This window comes from Rhea pennata, chromosome 1 (assembly GCF_028389875.1).
Source record: "Rhea pennata isolate bPtePen1 chromosome 1, bPtePen1.pri, whole genome shotgun sequence".
Taxonomy (NCBI): domain Eukaryota; kingdom Metazoa; phylum Chordata; class Aves; order Rheiformes; family Rheidae; genus Rhea; species Rhea pennata.
In genome coordinates this window covers 216,510,100-216,520,945 of record NC_084663.1, presented here as the reverse complement: position 1 = coordinate 216,520,945, position 10,846 = coordinate 216,510,100, and the positions used below count along the sequence as shown (strand labels likewise).

The 10,846-nt window shown below is 52.9% G+C and overlaps 1 protein-coding gene across 1 annotated transcript; it reads left to right on the top strand.

Annotated features, from left to right (window-relative positions):
* Positions 1 to 2,260: 2,260 nt before the first annotated feature.
* Positions 2,261 to 10,154, top strand: LOC134147974 (olfactory receptor 52Z1P-like). Its single transcript, XM_062589613.1, has 2 exons — positions 2,261 to 3,180; positions 10,016 to 10,154. Exons 1-2 carry the CDS (start codon positions 2,261 to 2,263, stop codon positions 10,152 to 10,154), a joined length of 1,059 nt encoding a protein of 352 aa, XP_062445597.1.
* Positions 10,155 to 10,846: the final 692 nt, after the last annotated feature.

Sequence of the window (10,846 nt, the reverse complement as noted above, 5' to 3'; positions counted from 1 at the left end):
AACAACCCAGGGGGCTAATCCACACCTTGGTTCTGTGCCTCAGTTTCCCCTCTGCAAGACCAAACGAGAGACACCAGCCCTAAAGGTGCTGCACAGCTCCAGGGTGAATTGCGAGATCCTCCCCAGAGTTGCACTGCATACCTAGGTGAATCCCTATAGTAAGGTGCGATAGGTTTTGAAGTCATAGTATTGATCCAACAGACATTTGAAGGAATAGCAGTAGTTGCACACTTCACATAACCAGGAGGAAAACTGTCTCTGAGCAGGCAGAGGGAGCGTGGAGCAGGAGAGGCCAGTTTTGTGGGGCTCCGGGCTCTGTGTAAACACCTGCCAACAACACGGTCCATCTGGAGCACCACCAAGGTCCTCAAAGTGTCCATGCTGCCAGGTGGCAAGGAGAGCGTGCTGTCAGCCTGCGTGGCAGAGCATTGGACTAGCTCACTGCTGGGGGCATCTGCTTGGACTCCTCTTTAAAACAAGGTTATAGACCTTTCTTCTGGAAAGTGGACTGAAACTTGGCCTTTAGAAAACTGCTGAGCCTCCAGGTGCAAGGGAAAGAGGCAGCTGGGGGAATAAAACAGTCTTTTCTCCACTTAATCTGTGCATTGATTCATCAGAGCTGCACCAGTTACAGTGAAGCTGTTGATGATCCTCAGCCCCAGGTTAGAAAATCTGGTTCCCCATCAGGATAGTCTTTAAATACTTGAGGCTCTCTCTGGAGACTGTATGTTATAAGACCATAATGATAGTTAGGAGTGAGTGGTGGTACGCGCTGTTAAATGAGGCTCCTTGACCAACGCTAGCACAGTGCTGCACAACACCAGACAGCCTGAGACCCCGCAAGAAGTCCACAGGGTTTGCACGTTCACTTAGGTTAGGACTCCTCCAGGATGGGCTGTGTCAGCCATGGGCGTGATGTCTGGGGAGGGACCAGGTTCTACGTCTGACGTGATGAAAGCAATCCTAAGTGTTGTCTCTTTTCTTCCACGCTTTGTCTGGCCCACTAAATTCTGCAGTCTCCTGCTCAATGCTGCCTTTCATCTGAATGGGAAGTAGTTACCCTTCCAAAATTATTATTTATAATTTGTACTGGCTTTCTGCTCTTTACACTCCCTCCTGCTCATTTGGGCAAATGGATCTGCTTCCTGCCCCTGTACTGCTGATTTTCAGGCTTATGTTTAATCACCTGAATCTGGAAGCATCAGGGCAGACCAGGGACCTGCAGCTCCCTGTTGGCCCTAAGCATCCTTCTGGGACTTGCAGAAAGAGAGCCTAAATACACTGACGTCTGAGCTATCAGCACTGCAAGTCCTCCACCAAGATCACTGCCGGCAGCTCCTCATCCCTGGTTAAGGCCAGACCTGGTGAGTCGCAGTGCGCAGGACCCAGCCCTGGGGCTGCTCTTCCTTGCTGCGGATGGCTATTTCTGAGCCATCTTCTGCAAAACCTGAGGGCTGCAAAGCCACGAGGCAATGGGACACTGCTGGTACTCTGTGTAGCAGAGTAAGGGACGAGTGTTTGGGTCTGATGGAGACAGCAGGTGTGGCACCAGGACAGATGTCTCATGGAGCAGAGTCATCAGAGACAGGGCTGTGATGCAGAAGCCCAGCCTTGCCCTCCTGAGCGGCAGGAGCTGCTGGGTTTCGCCAGCCTGGCTCAAATGGGGGAATGATCTCTGCTCCATGGGTGTGGGGTGGCCTGCACCCAAAAGCAGCCTCTGCCTAAGGGTGAATTCAAATCCCTCCTTTCAGTTTGTTTGCTGCCTTCAACTTCTGCTGCTGCAGTAGTGATCATCCACCTGGCTAGCTGGGCTTTCTCTGAATTTCCTCCCAGTTTTCCTCTTGCCTAATCAAAGTGAATATTGCTGCATCTCTTCCCTTCCCAGAGCATGGGGCTTCACATGGAGCCCAACAGCGTCTGCTGCTACCTCTGCCTTAGGTTTTTGTTTTTCTCTCCAAAAACCAGTGACTAGTTTAGCAGCTTTCAGCTTCCTCATCCCTCATCAAAATGAGGACCGAGAAGCAGAAAAGTTGCCATGCGATATCAGCCCAGGGTCCGGCTGTGCACACTCTCTCCTGATGTTTTATGTCATGACTGAGTTTCTGGTATGAATGCTACAGATCACATTGACGTAAGTGGAGACAGGATTTTCCCACCTGTGAGTGCTGCTAAACTGTGCTGGCATTTATACTTTCTCTTATGCTGTACTTGTCTTTTTTGTATTTTTCAGGTATTTCTAAACAAAAGATCAAAGACCCTTATGGCAGCTGTCAATTACACAGACTTCAGGCCAGGAACATTCATCCTTGTTGGCATCCCAGGCCTGGAGAAGTTTCACCTCTGCATTTCTGTCCCCTTCTTCTCCATGTATATTTTTGCACTTCTAGGGAACTTAGTCGTGCTATTTACCATATTAAGAGAACAAAGCCTCCACAAACCTATGTACCTTTTCCTTTCTGCATTGACAGTAGCAGACTTGCTCTTATGCACCTCTACAGTGCCCAGGATGTTAGCCATTTTCTGGTTCAGAGTGAGGGACATTTCTCTTGGTGCATGCCTTGCTCAGGTGTTTCTTGTTCATTTTATTTTTGTCACAGAGTCAGCAATTCTGGTGGCCATGGCCTTCGATCGCTATGTTGCCATCTGCAACCCCCTGAGATATGTGACTTTATTGACCCACTCGACCATCTGGGTAATAGAGCTGGTAGCCGTTGTCAGAAGCCTCTGCATCATCCTCCCAATTATTTTTCTGCTTCAGAGGCTGCCTTACTGCAGAAACCGTGTTATCCCTCACTCTTATTGCGAGCACATGGGGGTAGCCAGGCTGGCCTGCACAAGTATAAAAGTCAATGCTGTGTACGGTCTAACAGTCGCCCTGCTGTCAGTGGGGACAGATGTAGTGATCATTGCTGTCTCTTATGGACTGATTCTCAGGGCCGTCTTCCAGCTCCCCTCCACAGGCGCCCGGCTCAAGGCTATCGGCACCTGCTGCTCCCACCTCTGCATCATCCTCTTGTTCTACACGCCGGCGTTTTTCTCCTTCCTCACACACCGGTTTGGTGGCCGCAGCATCCCCCGCCACGTCCACATACTGCTGGCCAATCTCTACGTAGTGGTTCCCCCCATGCTAAATCCCATCATTTATGGAATGAAAAACAAGCAGATTCGTGAAACGTTAATGTTGGCTTGGATGGGAAGCCAGGGAAACCGAGTTGTTTAGTGGGGCTAGTCCTGTGCCTTACTCAGAGCTTCTGCACTCAGTCCAGGTGGAGAGATATTGCTCCTGCCAAAGGGTTTGGAGGCAAAGCTCAGGTGCAGCATTCTAAGGGTCTACAGATCTCCAGGCCTGTGACCTGCTTGTGTCCAGGCCCTGTGGGGACAAGGGAAAAGACCAGGCACAGAAATCCTCTCATGACTGTCCAGGGATCTCCAAGGCAGGGACAGAGGGGCACAGAAGGAAAATCTCAGTGAGCACTGCTTACAGAACCATGTGAGCTACAGCCCTCCTGGTGTACGGGCAAGGAGGTAAGTCTGTCTCCTGTCCTCCAGTCTGCAGCACTGGCTGTTCCAGGTGATTCTGGCTCTGTCATCGTGTCACATCGTGCCCTCCAGCATTTCTGAATTAGTCTGTGAGAATATGGAAATGCACTGCTTTCTCCAACATCTCCCTCTCCTTTGGTAGCAGGTTCTCTGTGCCTGGGCTTGTTGCAGCCCAAGAAACATTTCACAAATCCCTTGGCAGTAGCCAAATGGGTGTCTGGACAGGTAAGGATCATCTGTGCCCCAGTTAAACACCGGTGCATGGAACCACTGCCTGCTCCAGCTCTGCTCTGCTGCCATCAGTAGTGCTTGGGTGTTGCCTTGGGCTGGAAAGCTGCTGCATGGGCAGTCTTGGCAGGACAGAGCAGGTCTCCAGAGCACACAGTATCGAACTGCAGGGAAAGCGAGTTAGAGGTGGGAATTACAGCTGATCCAGACTGACTTTGCAAAAAGCAGCCATGCTAGACAGGGCTGAGCTTACAGTGAATGATATGTACAAAGTTCCCAGTTCAGAGTGTGGACACGACGCCCACCAGCATGGAGGAGAGGAGAAGCAGTGAGAAGGACACCAGAACAGGACATCCTCATCGCTCTGGAATTAGTTCATGCAATGACAGTGGAATACAGTCTGCTACAGTTAACTGTGGCAAGAATATTTTTCCATATAAAATGAATTCAAAAGTTTGTATTGCCAAATATCATAATAAAGAATGAGGAAAATCATTCTGCATCTCCATATTCTGCAAATACTTTGTCTAGTCAGTGTGCCATGGTCAGAGGTGTGTGCTGGAGCTAGAGCTGAGCAGCTGTATTGAAGTTCCCACTTCCTTGCGTTTTGTGCAGGGCAGGGCACATTGGGGCTTCTGCTGCTTTGGATTTAGCTGCTTTCAGCCCGAGAGTTTCTGTGTTGGGCTTATGCTTCAACTAATCGCCTGGGAGCAAGTCCTCACTGTCGGCAGTGTGCAGCACTGCTCTAGACGCAGCCCGGCTTTTTGGCTGGGTCCTCCTTGTGTCTCTGGCAGTGGGGCTGTCCTGCCATGAAAAGGGTCAGGATCAGCAAATAGATCGTTTCTGATGCCTGTCTTCCTCATTCCTGGATTTTGTACACGTGCAGCCACCTGGACTGTGTTATCTGAACATCATGAGCCCTTTGCTCTTGGTTTTCCTTTTGTAAAACACATATTTTGTGTCATGTGTGGGCGATCCATTAGGAGCCTTTCCAAGAGCTGTTCTAAAATAACTCCCAGGCCATTTTTATCCTATTTATCTGGCAGGGCATTAGATGAGCATTTTTCACTGTGAACATAGCATGCTGCCCGTGGTGATCCTGGAGCTGCACTTCACCCTCATCCATGTTTTTGTCACCATCCAGTGACTTAAGGGGAAAGGGCTGTGCATCAAGGCAGCTCTCAGAAGCGCATACTGTGCCCTCATGCCACGAAGTGACACAAACCATCACTTGTTCTTCTAGGGTTGCAGGAATTGACACATCCTCGGTGTTCACTAGGATTAGCCTCCACTGCTCCTTCACTTGGTTGCTCCATGGATGCGAATGCACTGCTTCAGCCTGAATGGGAGAAGCTGTGCACAGTGGGACACAGAAATCCTGCCAGGGGCATTTAACCAGCGCTGTCACGGACTCCACCAAACCTTGTCCTGTGACACTAGACTTCCAGTTCTGTGAAACTCCTCTCTAGACAGGCTCGCCCAGAGAAGAGAAGCTCTGCAGAGCAAGTGTGCAAGCAGCGAAATTCCTGGAGATTTGCAGATCCTTGGATGGGAAGGGAAATCGGACTTCAGCTTCCAGTGAAGTTTTCAGGTGGGGAGCTGGGTACATCACTGCCCTAACCCATATTTCCACCCTTTCCCCCCCCAAATGCTTCCTTGCCTTCCCCTAAGCAGGGAGGTGAGGAAGGCAGATGAGTGGGGCCATGCCAGCCTCAGGCTGCCCTGCACAAGCAGGGAAACTGAGGCACGGTGCCGCACAATGCTGTTTTGCAAATGCCACCAAAGCCCTGGCCGTAACCGCAGGTCAGGCAGGATGTGGGGAGACGGCCGAGGAGAGCCAGTGCAGCAGCTGGCTGGGCTCACTGGGCCTGGCAGCCCTGACCACCTCTCCACCCCCAGACATTGGTGGGAGACCAAGGTGTCTGGGTGCTCTTGCTGGGAGCGCAGAGCTGGAGCAGCCCTCGCACTGCTGGCTGTGCAGGGCCCTGGCTGTTGCCATCTGGGACACCTCATCCCAGGTGCCCATCCCCGTCACCCCCTCCCCAGGGCACCTGGCCTGGGTACCCTTCCCTGAGGATCACATCATGTGCACCTTGTCCTGCAGACCCCATCTTCTGCATCCCATCATGTGCGCCCTGTCCCTGGCATCCCATCTGTGGCCATCCCATCAGGGTCACTGGTCGTCATGTACCCCATCCCCACATACCCCAACCCCATGTTTCCCACCCCCCCAGCCCCATGTTTCCCATCCCCACATACCCCATCTTTGTGCACCCATTTCTGTGCATCCTGCTCTATCTCGCTGCTCCATGCTGTTGTCAGCAGAGCTCTCCCCTGTCCGGTGCTGGTGCCAGAGTCCTGGTGCCATCAGGCCCCTCCCCAGCCCCTGTTCCTGGTGGTGACAGAACCTCCTCGGTGCCAGTTCCTGGTGCCAGAGCCCAGTGCTGGCTCTCAGTGCCTAGTGCCGGATCCCAGTGCTCGGTGCTGGTCTGGCTCCCAGTGCTGGTTCCTGGTGCCAGCACAGACCCCCCCCCCCCCCCCAGGGCTGGGCTGGTGCCAGGGCTTGGTGTCAGTGACACAGTTACTGTTGCAGGTTCCCAGCCCCCCCCCCATTCCCATGCCTGGTGCTGGTTCCTGGTGTCTGGTGCTGGTGTCAGCTCCTGGTACCTCGTGCCAGTGCTGGTGCCAGTTCCTAGTGCTGGTGCCCAGTTCCTGGTCCTGGCGCCTGTGTTGTGCTGAGCTGTACTGTGCCATGCAATGCTGTGCCGTGCCAGGCTGGCCTCTGCTGTGCCATGTCATGCTGGCCTGTGCCACGCCGTGCCAGGCAGTGCTGCACTGTGCCATGCTGTGCTAGGCTATGCAATGCCATGCCACGCTGTGCCAGCTGTGCTGCGCTGTGCTATGACATGCCAGGCTGGGCTCTGCTGTGCCAGGCTGTGCAATGCCATGCCATGCCATGCTGGGCCATGCCGTGTCATGCTGTGCAATCCCGCGTCGTGCTGTGCCATCCGTGCCATGCTGTTCTGTGCCATACCAGGCCGGAGGGGCGGCTCCCTGGCTGCGGCTCTTCCTGCCACAGGTTGCTCAGGGCCTGCCCGGGTGAGACATGGTCCCAGCCTGGCCCATTGTGTGGGTAGTGTGGGGCAGCTGGGCCAGGACCCTGAGCAAGGGCAGGGAGGCTGTGCAGGACCAGGATGCAGGCAAAATGCAGTGCCAAGGGTGCTTGCAGGGCTACGGGGTGCTGTGCAGGATGTGGGGGGTGCTGTGCAGGGCTGGGGGTGCTGTGCAAGGTGTGGGGGTGTTGTGTAGGGCTGGGGGGTGCTGTGCAGGATGTGGGGATGCTGTGCAGGGCTAGGGGTGCTGTGCAAGGTGTGGGGGTGCTCTGTAGGGCTGGGGGGTGCTGTGCAGGGCTGAGGGTGCTGTGCAGTGTGTGGGGGTGCTGTGCAAGGAGTGGAGGTGCTGTGCAGCATGTGGAGGTGCTGTGTAGGGCTGGGGGGTGCTGTGCAGGATGTGGGGATGCTGTGCAGGGTTAGGGGTGCTGTGCAAGGTGTGGGGGTGCTCTGTAGGGCTGGGGGATGCTGTGCAGGGCTGAGGGTGCTGTGCAGTGTGTGGGGGTGCTGTGCAAGGAGTGGAGGTGCTGTGCAGCATGTGGGGGTGCTGTGTAGGGCTCGGGGGTGCTGTGCAGGATGTGGGGATGCTGTGCAGGGTGAGGGGGTGCTGTGCAGGACCGGGAGGGGATGCTGTGCAGGTTGTGGGTGCTGTGCAGGATGAGCTCTATCCTGGCTGGCTTGTGTATGTCAAAGGAGAAGCCAGGTGGCCCTTGCAGCATGACCTGGTTTGGGCCTTCCCCTCTGCTCCCAAAGGCTAGAGCAGGGGTGTGCGTGGGCTGCCCTTGAGGTGCTTGTCCTGAGCCTCAGTGGAGCAGCAGTGGCACTGCAAATGTTGTGCAAATGAAGTGTTGCTTTAACAAGCATTTCTCTATGTATTTCTCTGGTTCCTTCCTGTTTTCCCAAGCTGAGAGACAGGAGGAGCTGAGCTCCTGTCATGGATCCTCAGGGCTCTGACAGGGAAGACAGTCCTGCCTGCAGCTCTGCAGGTAAGTGATGAGACTCAGGCTCCTGAGACTGCAGTGGCTTGCAATAAGCTGAGAGCTTGCAGGGTGCTGAGGCAAAGTCATTCCTCCCTCTCTTGCTCAGTAGGAGTAATTGCTTCACTGTCTTGCCTGTCAGGGTGCTCTTTTCCAGATTCGCTGGGCAAAGCCATCGCTGCAATATCACCATCTGTGCTGAGATGTTCTGCACTGGGAAGTTTCCATGGCTGTGAGTGTCCCAGGAGATGGGAATGGATCTAGCGTAGAAAAGAGTAGGTTGATTACTGATTCACCTTTCATGAACATGAAGAGGAAAGGTGTGACTACACCTTTTGGGGGTTTGGTGACTAGATCAGGAGCAGGGCTCTGGGGATCAGTTCTGATGGCAGTGAGCAGACTCCAGGCTGGCAGCACTGACATTTGAGATTGGTGGGGAACAGGCAGCTCTTCCAGGAGGTGGGAAAGGGGAGAAGACTGATGCCTGTCCTTTTAGAAACTAAGGGAAAAAGGAAAAAAAAATGAGAAAAAGAGAACAGTCAACCTACCTCTAAGTCCCTAGAAAATAATATGAAGGGATCTGTGATTGTCATAGTGGAATAGTTGAGGAAAAAGTATTATCTAACCAATCTAAATTCCTCTTATGATAGGTATTTGGCCTGATACAGGAAGGAAGCAGTGCATTGGCTTAGTTCGGAAAGACATTTTTCAATTTCACTGCTATCATCAAGTCAGGGAAGCATGGGCTGTGGAGCATGCTAGGAGGTAGCTGCAGCGAAGCTGTTTAGATGACTGTACTTGGAGCATAATTATACTTGGAGCATAATTATCAATGATTTCTTGGTTTTCATGGCATGAGGCCGGGTGCAGTGCTGTCCTTCCTGTGTTTCATTGCCAACCTGAGCGATGGAAAAGGGAGCATGCTTCCTGAACCTGAGGATACCACTCTGAGGGTTTGTGCAAACTCTGGGTCAGCAAATTCAAGCTAATATTGACATGCTCAGAAAGGGTCTGAAAATACAAGAGGCCACACAAGGTAGGACCGTCAGCTGCACAAACACAGAGTGGCCTCAGCTGGGTCGCTCAGAGGTGATAGTGGATAGCAGGCTCAATATGGATCGGGAGTGTCACTGTGTTGTGAAAAAGCAAACACCATCTTCAGCTGGGTGAACTGGAATAACATCCCTAAGAAACGTGAAATGATGCTCCTATGCCATGAGGTGATGCCTGATGACGGTTCCATCTTTGCAGGGTGTGGGGACTTCTGTTGCCCTGTGAGGCCCTCTACCAGGACTGCAAAGAAAGCTGAAGGCAAATCTGGGTGCTGTGTGTGACTTCAGGTCTTGCAGTTTAGCCCTGTTTTCTTGGGTCTCTGCTGCTGCTCAGGCATCACGTTGGATCACTGCTGCTGGGAGCTGGAAGGGGCCAAGGAGGGAGGAGGGACAGGTCATAGCTTTTCTGTTTGCAGAATTTCCTGAGACCATGCCCGGCCTGGCCTTAAGGACAGGTGGGGAGAAGAGACGGACACCCCCACCACTGCGGAGAGGAGCGCGCCCCGGCGACTGTGAGGCGCTGTGCTCTGCTTGCACAATGCGCTGCATAAACACAGACTGCTGGACCGTGGCTTGAGATACAGCACGGGGGCTGCTTGGTATCTGCAGCAGCCTGTGACAAATCCATCGCAGCAGTTGTGAGTGGAGAGGTCACAAAAGAGGCCCGAACCTTTGCAGGTTACAATCCTACCCTCCAGCCAGACTTCATTTCCTCCTGCCACGTGATATCCACCTGGTGCAGGTAGAACTCTCTCACGGGGAACGTGATCCTGGAAACAAAGCCAACATCTCTTGAGCATCCGTGATGCTGCTTCTCTGCAGCTTTGCTCTTTTGACCTCGAGGATGTGCAGTGTTTGCCTGTGGGCTATTATAACCTGTAAGCATCATGTTCTGCTGTCCCTCGCTTATCGTCCTCTTCTCCTTGGGAAAAATACATAAAGGTTAGATGTATGCTGGCCATTGCTCAGCATTTTTCTGTAGCTGGAAAGACAAATGTGAAACAAATATTGTGCATTTGGACAACACTGAATGAGGATTTCAGTTCTGCTCATAGGGAAAGCACAATCTGGCTTTGGTCTTGGGACTGGGAGACAGGTTCATTTTGAGATTGCTTTATAGTGTAAATGATGCCCTCTCCTTCTATTATAGAAGTAGGAGAAAAACAACTAAAAAGAGCTCAGTAGATGCAGAATTCAGCTCTGTCTCTCTGGTCTCTTTGTGGGCGTTTTTAGTGTTCTGGTTTTGAAAATTAAATGAAAATTAGAAGAGCAAAACCCAACAATAAAGGGCAGCTCTGATCCGCCAAGGCGACTCCTGGAAGAGCTGCTGCAACTGCTTTCTGCTGAAATCTGCTCAGATTGCCATTTTATGTGGAAACCAAACTATTCTTCCTGCTCACGCAAACTTCTGAGATCTAGTCTGTCGAAGTATCTGATCTCAGCTTTGCTTGTTTTTTAGCAGTTTAACCTTTCTTCATCCCCGTTAGGGGTGGAAGTATGGATGGGGGCAAGGAGGCACAGGACTGCCTTGGGGGGAGTTTCCAGGACCCAGGTGTCAGTAAGATGCCCAGTGCCCATGGGAAGTCGACGCGACTCGGGCTGCAGCCAGGGTGTCTCTGGATGCTCCATCAGCTGGGAAAGCTAAACCCAAACTGCCAGATCCTCTCTTGTCGCCTTCGATCTTGGGCTGGAGAGCAGCCCCGCTGCTGAAAACCTGCCGTTTGCAGTGAAACAGGGCAGATGGAGGCAGGCGGGAATGTGCTTTAAGGCAGCGTTGTGCATGGGGGAGCAATGACCGGGTGGTCAGGGCCTGGGGGACCCCTGCCTGGTGGGGGAGTGTGGGCAGGCCGCCTCCGGGATGCACGCAGATGCTCTGCATGGCCAAGGCTGATGCTCCGCCTGAACGAGGAGTTATTTAAAGAGCAGACACTTTCCCTCC